Genomic DNA, 19,373 nt, shown 5'->3' with positions numbered 1-19,373 from the left:
TTATACCTATTTCACATGATATGCTATTTTTTGTTTTGATGCCTATGATCTTATATTTGGCTTGAAATGAAAATAACCATTGCCTTGTGGAATACAACATTCTCTAATATTTGGCTTGAAAATTGATAGCTGATTTTCCAAAGATTTTTCCTGAGTAAGAGCGATACTCCTGGTAATGGTAAACCTTGGTTTCTGTAGAGTGTCAATTATGGTTTACCCTCACTCTCTCAAATCTAAGTTGACACTGTCTTGCTGAACTTGTCATTTTCTCTAATATTTAATAACTAATTTTCTTCATTTGTTTCCCGAGTAAGAGCAAATTATTCTATATAAAGTCTATTTGTTGTTTCCTTTTTCTTTTGGTTGAATATATTTTGCAATTTTGAACATCGGTGCTTTTTACTCATTGAACATTTTGAGTGGATGTCAAGTATGAGTTAGGCTACTGTGCCACAGTCCGGCTCGTTGGACATCAGCACCTCCAAAATGGTTACTAAATACAAGTTATCTGTAGATGTTTCTGTATTATTGATTTAAAATGTCTCTATTATTGGTTTTTTTTCCACAGGTATACCGATCGAAGGAAAATTTCGATTGAGCATTTTATACAAGCTGTGTCGCTAGATCCATTTCTTTGGTCTGCATATGAAGAGTTGTGCATCCTAGGTAATTGTTAACATTGCAATAAATCATACTTTTCCTTATTCAAATTCAACTATTTAGAAAATCTAATATTCTTTTGTTTTCATATCTTGTATTTTTTTCAATAGCATTACATAATTTTCCATGTCAACTGTCTATGTTGACGTTATATTCAGTGGTAGAGATAGAATTGAATATTCATTCTCGCCATGCTTGCGGGAAGACAAATTTCAATAATATACTCATCAAATTGTGCTAGTTGATTGTATTATAAGCTTTGTTGATGTCATGCTTGATGATCATGCATTTTTGATTTGAGCTAGCAATTGAATATATGGCTTTGTGAACAAGAATTGTGCGCTTAGTATAGTCTCTGTTGGGTTGAACATGCTTTGATTAGATTTTGGAGCACACATTTGGGCCTACTTGCTATTACCTTTGATATGGTTTTGTATGCAGTGTTGCATAGAGATATGGGATGAAAGTTGACTAAAGACTCACTTGAGAGTTTCTTTGGAATGTGAATTGTCTTAAAATTGAATATTTCTTTATTTTTCCTTTTTACTCTGAACAAGCATGAAACCTTAACACCTTTTGATCACCAAGATCTCGACTTGGGCAAGGTGAGAGCATGCAGAATGATATTATAATAAAATGTTTGAGGCTAGTTTTGGTGGCAAGCCTTCCAGAAATACAGTAAAATCTAAGTTTGATGGAGAATTGCACAAAGTAAAACTAGAAAACTAGAAATGAAATTAATTCATTGACGTTGTGATGACATAGCCATCTAGACTTAAGACACTGAAATCATCAACAATTCTTCCAATATTTTTGGTCGTAAACCACATAGAAAATTACATTTATAAATATTATTCTACTGAGTTGAAATATTTTTTGTCAATTACAACAATATCATTTCAAAATTGAAAGGAAATTCATACCCGTATTTGCAGCTTTATTGTATGGTAGTGCAGCTTAAACAGATGTATGGCTGGTTGAGCAATATTATTTTAACAGCTTTTTAGTGCTGTGACTACCAGTAGCATGTTATGCCAAGATTTTAAATAATTGCAAAATATATCATTAACACCTCACAATTTGAAGCACACCACTCTTGAGTTGTACTATAACCTATAGGTGAGCACTGTTATGCACATGGATCAGAGGTTACAATATCTGTCACTATAAGAATTGCTGAAGTAGGTGCCTGGTTGTTTACGCCCGATTGGGCACTTGCTTTGCTCAATCATTAAATGAGGTAACCCTGGGTGTGGAGAGTTGGTTTGGCAACTCCAATTTGCAATGTATTGAAGTCTTCGCGTCTTGGAAATTCAATGTAAGGTCTATAGATAATATCTCAGTCCAATGCACCTTGAAAATGGTGCAGTATAATACCATGTTATGACCCTGATCTGCTCAATGGGGAGTTGCTGCATTGAGGGGTCACTCAGATAGAATTGGAGACCTATGGAAGGGTGGCTTTAGAAAATTGATCAACTTGCTTCAGCATGAAATGAATGAATCTGGCTCAGGCATGGGTTGCGTCCATCCTGGAGGTGTTCCAAATTGAGGTTTTTGTCCCTGTTGAGAGGAATCTACAATGGCAAATTCAAAAAGCATAAAACTTTCCATGATGAAATGAAGGTTATAGCACTTGCTTTTATACACATGTTGGTGCCTAAAACCAAATAACCTTGCAACAAGTCCGCCAACAAGCCCAAAAAATATTTATTATTATTCATTAAAACAAAAGCTATTATAATTAGTAAAATATTAGTAATATTATTATTGTAATAGTGTTGAAAAGCAGTTTTATTATTAGATTAAATGTCTTCAAGGAGTTGTGCGTTTGGGACATGAATTTTGCTAAAGAGTTTTCATCCTAGGGTAGAAAAGATGAACAATACTCAATCTCAAGAGAAATATGAATTTGATAATAAGAATTTGCAATCCTCTATATCTAAGTTACCGGTTCAGGTTCGGGCACCGGTTCGGGTTCGAAGAACCCGGTACGCCGGCACGGCAAAATTTTGAAAAGGGGTTTGGGTTCGTTAGTACAAAAACATGTAAATTATATATATATATGCAACCTATAAGCATGAATTAAGATTAGCATGTCACATAGCATCATATAAACAACAAAACCAACATAAACTTGTAATCGTAGCATCATGATCATACCATAACAGCATCATATACATCAAGTCTAATATCAAAATGATAAAATATTCAAGTATCATTGTTTCAACTTTCAACAATTTAAAGTTTGATCATTAAATGGATTGAAACTAAGAACATCCAAGTTTAATTTTTCAAACTGAGGACTTGGATTTTGTTGGCAACGCCCCCAACGGGGTCAAGGGGCAGCGCCCCCAGCGGGGTCAAGGGGTAGAGCCCCTCGCAGGGTCCCGGGGTAGCGCCCAGGGCGCGCTCCCTGTCGCGGTATAGGGCGGGGTCGAGGGGCAGCGCCCCCGCCGCCAACACCAAATCACAACCTTCAAACCCACACGGAACTCCATGGCGTGCATCAGTTTTTTGTTTTTTTAAGACATCTAATTTTTTGCTTTTTAAGGTTATAACTTTCACTTTTTACAAGGCGGAATTGAAAAAAAAATTAAATTTGCATTGTTTTTTGACTTTACGGGCCGCCCAGCCGCCCAGGTTCGACTAGGTCCGCTCGGGTTCGATTGGGTTCAACCCTGGTCGACCCCACTCTGGGTTTTTCGAACCCTAGTCGAACCTAGGTCGAACCGGACCCGTACCACGGACCTGGTCGAACCCGGACCTGTACCAGGGGGGCCCAGAGGCGAACCCGATAACCTAGCTCTATATACTAAACTCCTTATATAGGCTTTTCTTTTATTTAGGAAAACTAATATCATGTTCTTTTTCTTTTTCCCTAAGTTACCGGTTCGGGTTCAGGCACCGGTTTGGGTTCGAAGAACCCGGTACGCCGGTACGGCAAAATTTTGAAAAGGGGTTTGCGTTCGTTAGTACAAAAACATGTAAATTATATATATATGCAACCTATAAGCATGAATTAAGATTAGCATGTCACATAGGATCATATAAACAACAAAACCAACATAAACCTGTAATCATAGCATCATGATCATACCATAACAACATCATATACATCAAGTCTAATATCAAAATGATAAAATATTCAAGTATCATTGTTTCAACTTTCAACAATTTAAAGTTTTATCATTAAATGGATTCAAACTAAGAACATCCAAGTTTAATTTTTCAAACTGAGGACCTGGATTTTGCCGGCAACGCCCCCAACGGGGTCAAGGGGCAGTGCCCCCAGCAGGGTCAAGGGGCAGTGCCCCTTGCGGGGTAGAGGGATAGCGCCCCTCGCAGGGTCCCAGGGCGCGCTCCCTGTCGCGATACAGGGCGGGGTCGAGGGGCAGCGCCCCCGCCGCCAACACCAAATCACAACCTTCAAACCCACACGGAACTCCATGGCGTGCATTAGTTTTCTGTTTTTTTAAGACGTCTAATTTTTTGCTTTTTAAGGTTATAACTTTCACTTTTTACAAGGCGGAATTGAAAAAAAAATTAAATTTGCATTGTTTTTTGACTTTACAGGCCGCCCAGGTTCGACTGGGTTCGACCCTGGTCGAACCCACTCTGGGTTTTTCGAACCCTGGTCGAACCCAGGTCGAACCGGACCCGTACCACGGACCCGGTCGAACCTGGACCCGTACCAGGAGGGCCCAGAGGCGAACCCGGTAACCTAGCTTTTTCCTTTTCCCTTCAAAACTTTATTTTTGAAAAGTGTCTGGAAAGTCCTTTTAGTCAGTATTGCTTTTGGACCTCATTCTTATCAACTCTTTTTGGTCCTCCTTTTTAAAACAACATTTTCATTAATAAAATTAAGTTGCCTTTTTATGCATTAATTGTAAATCTTCTTCTAGACAACCTAAGTTAAATTAAATTATTTACTTTGCACCAACCCTTAGCCTACAAAAAGCTGAATAATAGGCTAAGGGTCTTTTTATGACATGTTTGGAAAGAGGACATGCCAAAATGAGAGTGATGTTGATTTTATTGATATCTTCAAGAATCTTTTTGGAATTCCTTGAACCCTTGACTATGGTCTACACATTATGATTAATAATTATCCTTCATTTTTGATAGAAGCATGCTGGAAACCCATTTGAATTGGGAGCTTTGTCTATGTTTTGTTGGAATACTACAAGTTTGACCTCTTCCTTTGAGTTCTTTTTAGATATAAAGGTTGGAATGTGTCAAACATATTCATCACAAAGCCCCATTTGTTTCCGATTGATCTTTGAAAAAAGGGACTACCTCATCTTGAGCGTCTTTCATCTTTGTTAATAAGTTTTCCTTAATCGATCTAATGAAGTGGATTCTCTTTTGTGACCTTCAGACTATAGATGCATTCTTGAAAAAAATTGTGTTAAAGGCCTCCTCCTCCAATGAAGTTTGTCTTGATTTAGATTTCTAATAGATTTCTTCTCTAGCCAAGTCTTCAGCTTGTTTTTCCATTAGATTTTTCTTTTTGATGTAGTCTGTTATGCCATGTGCAATTATATTTGTTGTGTTTGGAGACCCTTGGACAATTGATGGTGGAATGTGATTGGCTTTTGCACCTAAGGAAAAAGTATTTTTGATCTTTTATATCAAATATCAATAGATTGGGAGCATTTTCTCGCTTCCATATATATAATGAAATCTTTGGGGATTTCTTGAATGGAAAAATATATAACCGCACATAAAGTTTGGAGTTGTCGTTACCACACATAAAGTTTGGAGTTGTCGTTAAAGACCTTTTGTTAGATAGAAACAAATTTACCCATGTTTCCAATTTCTGTTGGCCCTTCAATTATCTAGTATTCCTTTGGGAGATTGCATAGCTGGATCCAAGAGGGGGAAGTGCACAATGAGCAAGATAATGGATCAAAATTAGGGCACGATTTTTTTATGTAGAGGTTGGCATTTTCCATTTTCCATTTTCCAAGGTCCATTATTTATGACAAATACTGTCTTTTGCGCTGTTGAAGGTGCCCGTGTAGAAACCAAATTATTGCATGAGCTATGAACATGGTTAACATGGTTCAGCAGCTAGGAGCCACAAAAATAGCACCCGAGCACAAGGTCTGAAAACTTATGGTTCACTAGCTCCAATCAATTATGAAGAGGCTTATTCCTCCCTTTGTCAATAGCTAAAGCACATTACATTCTACAATCAGATCATTTCAAATTAAATGATCTTCGAGTCATTGGATGTGAGTTACAACTAGGATCTTTCTTATTCTTTTTCTTAACGTCAACCCAATCTTGCTCTTGGATAGACTCTTCATCATTGTAGTTGGGACATTCATTATCACTAGTAGCTGCAAATACTGTATCCAAGTTCACCATTAGAGTAATTTCCTCAAGAAATTCTATTGTGAGATCCATCTCCATACATACAAACGAGTGGAAGTGGAAATGTTTTGTTAACAGTCTCATTGGCTAGACAAAGGTATTTGCCAAAACGTTTACAAATATATTTAATTATGAAAACAATATAACTATATTGTATAATCTTGACGGGCAACTCTTTTCTATGGGTCCCATTGAGTTACCAGCATGTTGTACATCATTTGGCCACCTTTTATCTTATTTTGTTTTCTTGTATGGCGGGGCTCACATGTTGGTAAGACCACTTTTATTAAGTGATGTAGAGATGTGTTTTGTGTTTTATGTTTTTACAACATTTTATTGGGATAAATGTCTTGACCAAGTTGGCCAAATATCCTCTTTCTGTGTAGGAATGGTGTATAAAGAGAGGGCATTTGTCTCCTCATTTCGTTCAATCCATCTCGACTTAAACATTTTTGGTGCCTAAGGGGATGACCATATCTATTCACGTTCTTTTCTATCTTGAGTTGAGCAACATTACCTCATTCCTGTTACACATGGTTATGAAAGTCTTCATATGGGACATATCCACAACATGTCAAGCATCTTGAAAATTAAAAAACTGACCTTTATATATATTTATTTATTAGAAGCAGCTGACAATTTTGACAAATATTTCTTATATAAAATTTTTAATGTATACGACACATCCATCCACCTGTGTCCAGTTTTCTTTAAAATAAAGGCGTACCTGTATCCTTCTATGTGTACACTAGTTACCATGTTTATCCATTATGATAAAGAAAATAGAACTTAGTTTGTTTTTGAGATTTCAAAAATCAAGGAGTCCAGGAAGATGTCATCAGTTGCTGAAATTCTAAAGACAATTTAAATAGAAAAGATTGTCAGGTTTTTACTATTATTTTTGTTCAAAATTTTCTATTAATTCACACACTGAAGTCATATTTAAAGAAAATGTATGGTGATATAGGTGCCACTGAAGAAGCAGCTGAGCTTTTAGGCGATTCAGCAGTTTTCCGACTACAACAGCAGCAAATGCAGTTAGAACTAAGTTCTCAATACTTGGCATCATCAGGTGATGAGCGTGTTTTTCCTCCCAGCCGCTCTTCCCACTCTGGTGAGCCAAGCCCAAGACAGGCAAAACAATTAGGTGCAGCTGGTGTGGGAGAATTGCCAGCTGGACATGCTCCTGGTCCAGTTCCAGGGAATGTTGCCCTTCATAACACGCCATTTACAGTGAACATGACAGCATACAGTACTCCTTCTCCGGTTGCATCACAAGTAAGCATTGAAATCCTAGCTGTTTCTGAAAAATTGTGTAGTCACAGATTTTGGAATGGGGATTATTGCTTTCATGTGATATGGTCTGGTTCTGAAGTTCTTACATAGGTAGAAAGTTTCTTTAGTCATTTTATGATTTATCTATTATTTATCTCCTTTGTAGACCAGGATTGCTTTGTGAATTCCAATAATTATTCATTTTGATTTATAAAAGAACTATCTATTCAAATTTGCTTATTATAGGAGTTTTATTACTAGAGTTGTCTTAGAGAGCTTGTTCTGATGTCCAATGTTTTTAATATCCTGCAATTCAAACAGGTTGTTCCAGCAGGTCCACCACCTCTAAATAGGAATATTCAATATCAGCAAAATCCTAATACAACTGCTGCAGATATATCTCCAAGGTCAGGTGTCAATGCCCCAGGCCAACCACCGAGAAGGAAATTTATGGATGAAGGCAAATTAAGAAAGGTTCTCAATTATTCTTTTTTATACGTTGACACTTAACTTTGTATACATTTTACTTTGTTATATATGTATTTTTTTATCTGATAGGATACCATTCATTCTGTGTAGTAAGCATTCTTGAAAGCTTGCATGTTCTCAATCAATTTTCATAATGAGTTTTGGCTTCTACATTCGTACATTGGATTGTTTTCTATTCTTCACACTGGGATGGTCAGCTTGGTTTTGGTTATTAATTTTTTTCTGTTTTCTGTATTCCACACGAGTAACATAACTGTCTTTTATAGCAGTTAATGATGGTTAAAATACTTTTATATAGCCTGCATTGTTATTGTGCCTTATTATATATTAAGATGGTAAACTGGGGGTAAGGTTCTTTACTTCCTTCACTGCCTGTTGCCATGTAACTCTTGGTTGTGCCTGCAGAAGCATGTACCGATTTTTATTGACTTTATATAGCCTGCATTGTTATTGTACCTTATTATATATTAAGATGGTAAACTGGGAGTAAGGTTCTTTACTTCCTTCACTGCCTGTTGCCTTGTAACTCTTGGTTGTGCCTGCAGAAGCATGTACTGATTTTTATTGACTTAATATTAAAACCAGATTGTTTGGCTTGATTTTTTTTTAACCTTTTTCTGATTTTATTTCTTTCTACAAGTGCTTTTTTTCTTGAAAATGTCTTGGAGCATTTCATCTTATAGAGCATATAACTGGTTTAATGCTAAGCTGTTTTTTCTGTATGAAGCTGAGTAATTTGATGTTCCATTTTTCAAATGGTGTATACCTTAACTTTTTCTTTTGCCAAGCCATTTGCATTTTATTTGGGAAGCTAGAATCTGGTTTTGTTGCTGTGGAAGATTAGTACATTCATTGGATGCCCCGATCCTCTTTTGCCTGTTTTTTTGCAATACCAGATATTACTGTTCAAATGTGGCCAGACATCCCCAAACCGTTTTCAGTTTTGTTTAGCCAAATGCATCACAGATCTTGTATTTTACCTTCTCATTCGTTCCTTTTGATTGGGTTTGAGTGCAGAGCATTCGATCATCTTCCACACGTGCTGCATACTCCCAGGTGCATGCTCATGCCTCTCTCACATTTGAGGACTTGTTCAGTCACCGTGATCATATGATGTAGATTGTGGAGCCTTTGTATGGTCTTTACTGGATTTATTGTATCACTGTTATGTAGAATTCTATCCCTATAGAATGGTTGAATTGTTGCTTGTGTGCATCTCAATGCAAAATGTGCATGAGAATTGCAATGGTGATTTTCATATTTGTTCTTACATCTTTTTTAGGCATATTTTCTTTTGCAACATAAAATATGACACATTTATTATTATTATGGGTATTTTCTGTGGTTCATCTCATTAGCTATATGACATCTTATTGCAGGTATCAGGAAGGCTATTTTCTGAAACAGCACCCCGCCGCAGTACAAGGCTTTCTGGTGATGCAACGGGACAAGTTAGCTCGTCTGTTTTGTCAGTAGGGGGAAATGGAACTGGGAATTCCTCTTCTAAACTTGGGGGAGGCTTTTTGCCGACAAACAAGATAAATCCACCAAGTACGCTTCGCACAGCTACTGCTCGTAAAGGGCACTCAACTATAGAAAGCAGTTTTGATCCTGGTACGTTAATACAATCTAGTTTCACTTTGTGCATTGAAAAATCAAAGCTAGGAAAGGTATAGCAGTTTTTTGTTTTATGTGTAATGTAGTTTTTTTCTCATAATATATACCTCAAAAGAACTATGTGGAAACATCTCATGTTATGGTCCACAAGCACACATTTCTTTGTTTGCATAAATCCTGAGTTAAAAGGGGGATTTTTTCACCTAGCATTTAAGCTAGAATTTCAAACTTGTGAGGTTAATGGCTCAGTAAGGGTACACAAAACTCACGAGCGTAGTGGGGCTTTGTTCATAGACAACAACAAATACTTTAGGATATTAAACCCATGAGCACAATGGCCTTGTGAGGGTTCAAACTTCGAGAGCTTAGTGGCCTAGTGGGGGTTTGAGCCTTGGTTGCAACCATAGTTGAAAAACTTGAAAACTTAAAAAATTGCTTAAATTTCATTAGAAGCATTTTTTTTTGTTGCAAAATTCAATGAGGAGATGCATCCAATGAGTGAATAAATGAGTACATAAATGAAACAAGTTGAGTGGAGTTATATTTGATTTATTTAAATGCAAATTGGGTACAAAATGGCATCATGTGGAATGTTGATGGTTGACAGTCTAAAACAAAATGAAAATATCAAATTGTTTTTGTAAAACTAAAAGTAAATACTACATCGAAACATTTTACATCTTCCTTTTCTCAGCTCTAGTGAAAATTAGGGGAGAGGTAGAAATAGAGGGTGTAGTCCTAGGAGTCTACTTGACTCATCCACCTCACTCGACATGATAGGTTGTGGCTTGAACTCCATCTTGTATGTAGATATTGGCAGCACTGGCAATGGCTCCTCCTCATCCTCAATGTCATCCAATGACAATCTCATTCTGCCCCCTTACCTCCATTGTCCTCCTCTCCAAATTATAGATCTCGTCCTTGGTAAACAATGGAGGCTTCTCCTGCCCTATTCAATTAGTGTAAGGATCCATCTCATCCAAATCATTTGGATCACTTGATATTTTCTCTCCTTTTTTTATGCACTACCAAAGACAAGGTCATTGAGGTGTTTTTGAGCTAATTTGTTCCTCTTCTTAGTGTGGTTGGCATATGACATGAAGGGAAAATCTTTGAAGATTTGTTGTATTTCCACCACAATTTGTCCACCGATAGTCTACAATTTTTTTTTGAAGAGTTAGAATTATTATGCCTGGTGTTTGAGTGGTTCTTCCTCTCTTAGCTAGCTCTGAAGAAAAGAGCCTACCCTTTGATTCCCTATAATTTTGCAATACATTGACAACGAGGTCTCTCACCTCAACCTTGGATTTTAGCCTTTTAATGCTTGTAGTGAGGCCCTCCACAACCTCTCCACCGGTATTTGAGAACAGAAAATGAGGGTTGGTGGAGTTTATTTTTCCACCTCCTATCAATAATCTCCCATATGGGATCAATTTTGAGGCAGTCCCTCCCCCTTGTAATAATTTTTGATAGACTCCTTGGCTCTATCGTTGGCCTCATAAAGATACCCCATAGGGGTTTGTGCCCTATCTACCAAGTGGAGAACTCTAACCAAGAGCTCCAACACCTACAATTTAAAAATAGAAAAAGATTGAAACTTTTCTATAATGAAAGACTTGAATAAAAAAATTAAATATTCAATTTGAATTTAAATTCGAAGTTTTGAAGTTATGACAACAATCTCTGTAGCTCTTTGTGCAAATAGGTGGTCGAAAACTATGCATGCATTCCTCTCACCTTCAGGCTTCTTCGAATAAGTTGAGTCTAGTCATGTTTGACTCTCAAACATTTGTTTCTAAGCTTTCAATGAACCTATAATTCTTTGCAACGTTAATAAACCTTGTGACACCCGATCTTACCAACTCTTTCCCTTCTGTGTGCTCTCTCATCAAGTGAAGAACCATGGGGTGATTGTAAATATATCTTGTGATCCTCCTTGCATCCTTTAAAATTGGTTTCAGCAATCAAGTTTGTCTATGTCCTCTAAATGAAAGTCAAGCACTTGTGCTACACAAGGTGTCCAAAAAAGTGTCTAGTGTTTCTCTTGAATGATTCTACAAGCCGCCACATATGCTGCTGCATTATCAGTTATTGTTTGCACCACATTTTCAATTGCCACCTCCATGACAACTTCCTACAACATTAGAGCCAAAGTTTCTGCATCCATCGATTTCAAGAAAGCCACATTATTTTTGCAAGCAACCAAAAAATTAATGATGGTGTGGTTTTTCCCATCCACCCACCCATTAGAAAGAATAGTGCAGCCATTTTTTTTCTAGTCCTTTCTTTATTCTTCCACCAGTGCTATTGCCCTATCAATTGCATTCACGAGCAATTTACAAGTACAAAGTGAAATTAAGTACACAATTTTAATTTTTAAACCAAAAATAGCTTAAATTGAACATAAATTACTATAAATAAAAGAACAAATTTAGTCTAAATTTTTAAAGTCAACATAAGTTATCAATTTTTTTGAATCAACTGAACTAACCTTCCACTCAAGTCAGTGCGAGAAGGTGCATTGTAGCCTTTTCTTGCAATTGCCAGTGCAGTAACCAAATTCTCCCGATAAGGATTTGTTGCTCCATTGAATGCATGTGCGGTAACCAGAAAATGCAATGTCTGCATGCTCATGCATCTCCTTGTTCCACCCAGTTGACTTCAATGATGGTTCTGCTCTAGGTGTGTTTCTAGCCACAAAATAATTATATATAGGCCGCAACACTGATGCTGGTGCTCTACTAGAAGTAGATGAAGTGGTGCTCGTAGTGGTGGTGGATTTGTTTTGGATACGTGGGCCACAAAGAGAGGTCACTATGCTCTGAAGTGCATCTATATCTGATTCAAGGTTGATTGCAGCACCTTGAGAAGCAGCTATGGATGTTGCAATGGCTATCCTTGCCCTCACTCATTGCAATATTTTCTCTTCCCTAGTTTTTAAAAACTTGCCAACTACTCTATGAGTATTTCAACTATGGTGGCAACAACGACAATGCTTAGTTTTAATCAACACACCATGGCATTAAATGCCACTTGGATAAACATCTTGATTGTCATCCTTATTATTTGTTATAGCATCTCTTCCTCTCTAACATAGATTCCAAGTGATGGCTCGAGTACCACAAATTAGAACTTAACATGTAGAGGGGAGTGAAAGTAGTAATTGTATTTTAAGGAGATGGTACACATGCACTTTGGGTATTTATAAATGTGACAAAATACCTGTGACAAAATACCTATAAAAATCCATAATCTTATCAATAATTATGAAATAGTATGACCAACTATTTTATCAATAATTATTAGTTAGTATTTATGAAGCAAACATGTGATAATTAAATAATTTATTAATCTAACAATGTATGAAATGCAAATGTAGCATTGGAAGCCTTGCATATTGAAGTCGCTAAAAAGGTCTTACAATTGATGGAAATGAGTACATTAATATGACTTTAACTACAAAAGTAGCGGGTGCTATAAAAAAAAATCTAGCATATGACATCTATTAAAGTGTCTAGCATTGTGATATTTTGACACAGTGTATTCATGATCATAGATAAAGCGTGTTTGCTAATGGTCAATACAATGAACAAAGAAAATAGATGGCTGCCTCTGGCAATTTGGTAAAAACAGTTCCTTGGTCTATTGGTTTACTTTTAATAACGCTTTCTATTGAACCTATGCTCCTTGGGGATGCCTCTCCTACCCTAAATGCCCCTCTCTTTATAGGATACATTTTTTTCATGAATAGGAAACATCCATAGGATGCCCAAAAAAAAATAGGGGATGCCAGAGAGACATAGGGGATGACTTCCCTAGCCCTTTTTAAACGCATTCTAATAAAAAAACCCAATTTAAAAAAGGGATGGTGGGCATACAAGGACCCTCACCCTCTAAACTATACTTAAACCTAAAACAACTAAAAACGAACAGAAGGAGCAGTAGTTAAAAGTGGAGAACAATAGTGGAAAGAAGGCAGTAGGTGTCAAATCCACTATATTTGAGGTAAGTTTACTACTATATTTGAGGTAAGTTTACTATTATTTTTTAGTTTTATTGAAATTTTCCAATCTAGAGGGAGCGTATTTTGTTCATTTTTTTTCTTTTATTTCTACTTGCAGCTGTATTTTAAATTCTTAACAAAAAGAAACAATGAGCATGGAGAGATTGAAGTTCAAATGCAACAAAGAATTATAGGTATAGAAGTATAGTTGCTACTTGGGTTCTTCTAGAAGTGTGAGTGTTGTAGGGTCAACAAGTTCATTTAACCCATTTGAATGTGCTTTTGGTCCCCTCAAGAACTATGCAAAAGACATATTTAACTCCAAAAACATCTCCAACAATATTCAATAGAAATAGACAGAGACAAGAAAATAATTCAAGGGGGAGTAGATTATGGCTATGTCATTTGTGCGGCAAAGACGATAGAGACAACTATACTAGAGTATATTCTCATCTTTTGTGCGACAAGGGGTCAATAGTTTTGAGGCTAAGTTTTAATTGAGAAAGTTGAGGTAACTAGGTTGCATATGGATGGAGAGGCAAGAAAGAAGGGAATATAATTGGATAGTGTGCAATTTGGTGTGCTATTGCCCTAAAAAATCATGCATGTTGGAATTCAAAGGCGAGAGGGTTCTACTTCTACCAAGGGAAAGAAAAGAACTACTATTGTTGCAAGCTTGTTTAATATACAATCATGAGACGTGGTCGAGTCTTCTATTGCTAAGTTTTTTTATGCTCATGCCATACCATTTCATGTGGCACATTCTCTCTATTTTAAACAAATGTTCAAATATGTGATCGTTGTTGTTATCTCATTTGTGTCACCTGAAGAACATAAGCTACAGATCACCCTTTCTTATAGAGAATATTTTAAGGCGAGTGTGATGGAAGAAATGAGACAATTTTGCATAACAGATGGCTGCTCTATCATCTTGTATGGGTGAACCGATATCATGCATTGACAATTCATTAATATCGTTGTCACATGATTAGCTAACTCTTATTTTTTTGAATCTATTGATTGTTTAGGGAAGAGGAAGGATGCAAACTTCCAATTTCAAATTTTGAAGGATGCCATAGAAGAGTTTGGAGCCTCTAATGTTGTACAAGTAAGAATTGATTCAACTTGTGTGTGTAAGGTAGCTAGATTGATGGTGGAGGGTGCTTACAAGTACATATTTTGGAACCCATGTGTTCATGCATTGAACAACACATTGAAGGACATTGGCAGATAGATTGGGTGAGGATAAGAGGCTTGAAATATATATGTTCATTTGCAGCCATCACACTTCATTTGCTTTGTTTAGGACTTTTTTGAGGAAGGAATTCCTTAACACTGTAGATATTAGATATGTCTGTTGGCATATGCACACTCCAATGAGACATTGTATGCGATTGAAGGTTTTGTCATTGATGGCAACCTTACAATCCTATGGCATCGGCAAGGCATTACACCGGCAAGATAGTTCACCGGCATCAGCAGAACACATTCTACACCGGCACTCAGAACACTGGCATCGGCACAGAGAAAGGAAGCATATCGGCACAGAGGCCGATAGATTTTTGTTATATTATATTTTGTTTATTATTTGAAAAACTTTGTAAGCCGACTTGATATCATTGTAAAATGACTCTTATATATAAAAGAGATCATTGTAGACATTTTGGAAGCAAGTAAGGAATGTAAGCGAAGAAGTAAGGAGAAAAATATTAGGCAAACCTATTATGCGAAATATAGGTTAAGGGGTATATGTAAAGAACAAAGCAGAAACCGGTACTGAATTTGGCATTGAAGATGCTATTGTAAAGCAGTACAAGTTATTGGATTTGTATAATCCACATTGTAAGTCAGTGAGACTTCCCATTTGAGCAGTGAGCTCTAGGCACTTGGCCGTCCTGCACGTGCAGGCCCCTATTGTAAGTAATATTCTCTTATTGTCCAGTAAGTGAATATTGTGGGTCACAAATCCCACCGAGGTTTTTCCCACACTGGGTTTCCTCGTTAAAACATTGTGTTATGGTGTGATTTTCATGTGGTTTCTTTCATTTTTGTTTGTTGCATTATTTCTTGCATACCTGTACACTGTTACAATATGTTTTGCATGTTTTAAGTTGAGAAATTCTAATTACCGGTTAGATACTGATTCACCCCCCCTCTCAGTATTTGTGAGTTTCCTAACAATTGGTATCAGAGCCTGGTCCTCTATTTTCAGAAGCCTAACAGCTTGAGGAAGATCTTGACACCGGTAAAGATGGAAAATTTGATGAAGCAACTTGAAGCTGCTCTCTCAGACTATGATGCAGAAAAATTGAAAAATATCAAACTAGAAGATGATCTTAAAGCAGCTCAGGATATCATTCAGGCACTTCAAGAGAATCTTACTATTGCAAGAAATAAGAGAAGAGAACTTTGTGAAAAGATGCAAAATGAGAATGATGAAAAGGAATCACTTAATGATATGTTAAGTAAGCTGAAACTGGAGAACATAACTACAAAGAATGAGATGCAGGATATGACTATGAGATTTTGTAAAGAGATTGAAGATAGGAAGAAGAACGAAGAAGAATTGTCCAGAAGACTAGTGATGCAGCAAATGAAAACACAAGACTTAGCTATGAAAATGATCTATTAAAGACAGATCTGATGCACACTCAGAATGACTCAAATGAATTGATGAGACAGAAAGAATTCTTAGAAAGAGAACTAGAAACTGCAAATCAATATAAAGAAAAATTCAAGAAAAGCTCAGAGGAACTTGGCAACTTGTTGAAGAATCAAAAACCTAAAGGTGACACTTCTGGAATTGGCTTTGAAGTTGGTGAAAGCTCCGGTATTGCAAACACACATGATCACACTAAACCGGTAAGACAACCTAATGCTTATAAATTCAATGGAAAATGCTTTAACTGTAATAAGTATGGTCACAGAGCAAATGAATGTAGATCTAGAAATTATCATAATATCAACACACCCACCAGTCAATGTTCTAAATGCAACAAAGTTGGTCACAATTCTGAGAATTGCAGAATGAATGTGAGATGTTATGTTTGTGGAAGATTTGGACATTTATCTAATCAATGCAGAACACAAACCAGCATAGGTTATGGGAAAGCTATTTAGAAGAATAATGTAACCTGTTATGCATGTAACAAGATTGGGCATATTGCAAAATTCTGTAGAAGTAAAGGATCATCAGCAGACAACAAAAGTTCTAGCTTGAAAGGTAAAGAAATTAACATTATAAAAGTTGAAGAGGTTAAACAAGAATTCTCAAAACAATGGATTAGAAAAGCTGATCTAAATATTGGGAATACTCCTCCACCGGTAGAACCAGTCAATGCTTCACTTGCAGGACAGAGTGATGCTTCACCGGTAGGACAGAGTGATGCTCCACCAACAGGAAGTTTAGGGTTTGGCGATCTAATGACACATGTGCTATTATTCCCTTGGTTAGAGATGAGAAGTTGGAAATTACTTTATTACCGACAAACAATGTTAAGTGAATACTTAACCAGCATGCATTTAATGTGGTAGATGGCAAAGTAACACTATAAACTTGTGGTTTTGGCTCCATTTCATTTCACCGAGATTTCAAACCTACGAAGAGCGCAAAGATTCCGAGCTAAGGCATTTCGAGCAAGAGGCAAGAACATTTCAAGCAATCATCCATCCTAAAGGCAGTAAAAGGTATTTTATCATGGCATCCACCTTTGCACTTGAATATATAGCAAACCCTACTGTTGTCGAAGTTGTAAAAAGGCCTAGGCCCGTATTTCAATTAGTTCCCGAAGTAGCAAAGAAAGATGATACTTTAGGTGCTTTTTCTCAAATTCCTAAAGGAGTTGTTTATGTTGAAGACCCCAGAATTTACATTCACTGCAACATTGAGGAACTAGGAGATGAAGAGATTAAAACCATGTTTAAATCTGTCATATGTGATGAATCCGGTAATGTAAAAGATGAACATAAGATCATTGAAACTCTAGGATTTACAAAGATCCTTAGCATTCCTGAATTTCCCAAAGATGTGATTAGGATAGTCTTAAGCAGGGTACATAGTGAATTTTTCTGGTTAGATGCAATTCACAAAATCACCAAGGAAGCTGTGAAAGTTGTCACAGGGTTACCGACCACCAGTAAAAGGCTAGACAAGACTAAGAAGGTTTTCAATGACCTAGTTATGAACCTAACTAGTGCAATATACTAATGTAAGATTTATCAGCATGATATTAGGATATAAGGCAACTCATGCAAACAGACTCAATTCAGTATCAAGTCTGTGCATTAAGAGTGCTTATGACATGGTCACAGATAATGCAAAGATTGATGTATGTGAGTGGTTGAAGGACGAATTAATTGACAACTTAGGCAAGATTAAGAAGGACAAGAAAGGAACTTTTAGGTTTGGAAATCTGCTAGTATGTCTGATGCTACATATAACCAAACAGGTTCTCGGTATAGGCTACAAAGAACTTGGATATGATATACCGGTAGGTAAACAGCTAACAGAACTATTCAATAATATGGGAGAAGATAAGGAAAACAATATCCATGATTTCTTTCAAGCACTTAAGGCCAAAATGAAGAAAAGAATCAGATTATCACAAAAGATTGTTGACAAATATAAGGATGAAATATGCTTTGTAATAAAAAAGGATGAGATCTGGATGGAAGCAGTCATCCCTAGGACAATCTGGGTAACAGAAATGGGCTATGAAACAGATGACCTTATCATTGAAACTTATGCTAAAGCACTTTTGGAAGCCCCTAAAGAACCTAAGGAAGAAGTATTTGGTAGTGCAGAAACTATTGAAAGCCAAATACAATCCCATAAAAGAGTGAAAAAGGTTGAGGTAGTTGTAAGAAGAGGTTCTAGGCAAGCAAAGGAAATCAAGGATAAAGTAATGAAACAAATCGGTATAAGAAAGGATGAGTTAGCAGCTTCACAACCTGAAACTCACCTATCACCGGTAGGCACATCTTCAGAGAATGACATGCCTGCAACTTTCAAGAGAGTTGTAAGGAAAAGAGATCCCTCATCGGCAACCACGCCCTCACCTAGGAGGACAAGACAAAAACAACAAGCAGTGAGATCTTCGGTAAGAAAGGCTACACCAAAGAAGAAACTGACACCCAAGAAGAAGAAGAGGACAAATAAGGACTTGGCCCCTCTTGACATACTGTTGAATGAAATTACAGAGGAAGGGAAACTGAAGAATATAGAGAAATTATATGACACTCTGACAACTGATGAAAAAGAACAAGTAGAAAACAGTGTTATATTGCATATGGACATGTATAAGAAATTTTTGATGGAAGTTGTAGATGAAGTACCAGATGAACTATTCAAAAGGCTGGAAGCAAGGAGACAAGCAGTAATAGAACTTGACAAGAAAATAAAGGTAGAAAAGCTACTTGCTGTATACCCGATGAATTCACCCAAAGAAATTGATGACTTAATTGCTGAAGCCAACCGGTCAGTATTTTCTACTGCACACCGACACATTGCTTTAATGGTTGGAAGAGTTAATGAGGTGACTGAGGAGACAGAAAATGCATGGGACATTTTCCTAGTGGAAAAAGAAAAACAGGAAGAATACATGAGCCACAAACCTATAAAGGTATATCAGAAAGAAAGAGACAAGGGTAAAGGTAAAGTTGGTGGACCACCTAGTACCAAGGTTAAAGACAACTTACCCCCACCTCCTTTGATTACTCCATCGGTAACAACAACAGCTACAAAAGGTCAACCGACAGTTGAAAGTATGAATGTAGAGGATGTCAATCCTAATCCTGAAGTCTTATGTACAGTGGATGTTGATACTCAAAAGATCAACATTGTGGTAGACAAAGATACAACCGATAAGACTGACATGGCTAGTGAGCCTTTGGTAGCTGAGCAAACTGTTAAAACACAAGAGAAACCGACGGATGACAAAGAGCAACA

General features: G+C 36.8%; 1 protein-coding gene across 5 annotated transcripts in view; it reads left to right on the top strand.

Annotated features, from left to right (window-relative positions):
• The window catches only part of LOC131068645 (cell division cycle protein 27 homolog B), a 47,380-nt gene that overhangs the window by 9,867 nt on the left and 18,140 nt on the right, over positions 1 to 19,373 (top strand). For 3 of the 5 annotated variants that reach the window (XM_058003881.2, XM_058003878.2, XM_058003880.2), the window contains 5 exons: positions 569 to 666; positions 7,010 to 7,320; positions 7,639 to 7,791; positions 8,824 to 8,862; positions 9,186 to 9,420. In XM_058003881.2, the coding sequence (XP_057859864.2) occupies positions 569 to 666; positions 7,010 to 7,320; positions 7,639 to 7,791; positions 8,824 to 8,862; positions 9,186 to 9,420 (836 nt within the window). The remainder of the gene's footprint in view (positions 1 to 568; positions 667 to 7,009; positions 7,321 to 7,638; positions 7,792 to 8,823; positions 8,863 to 9,185; positions 9,421 to 19,373) is intronic. The other 2 variants (XM_058003879.2, XM_058003882.2) reach the window with 1 other exon arrangement.

Source organism: Cryptomeria japonica, chromosome 6 (assembly GCF_030272615.1).
Source record: "Cryptomeria japonica chromosome 6, Sugi_1.0, whole genome shotgun sequence".
NCBI lineage: Eukaryota > Viridiplantae > Streptophyta > Pinopsida > Cupressales > Cupressaceae > Cryptomeria > Cryptomeria japonica.
This window is presented reverse-complemented; position numbering and strand designations above follow the sequence as displayed.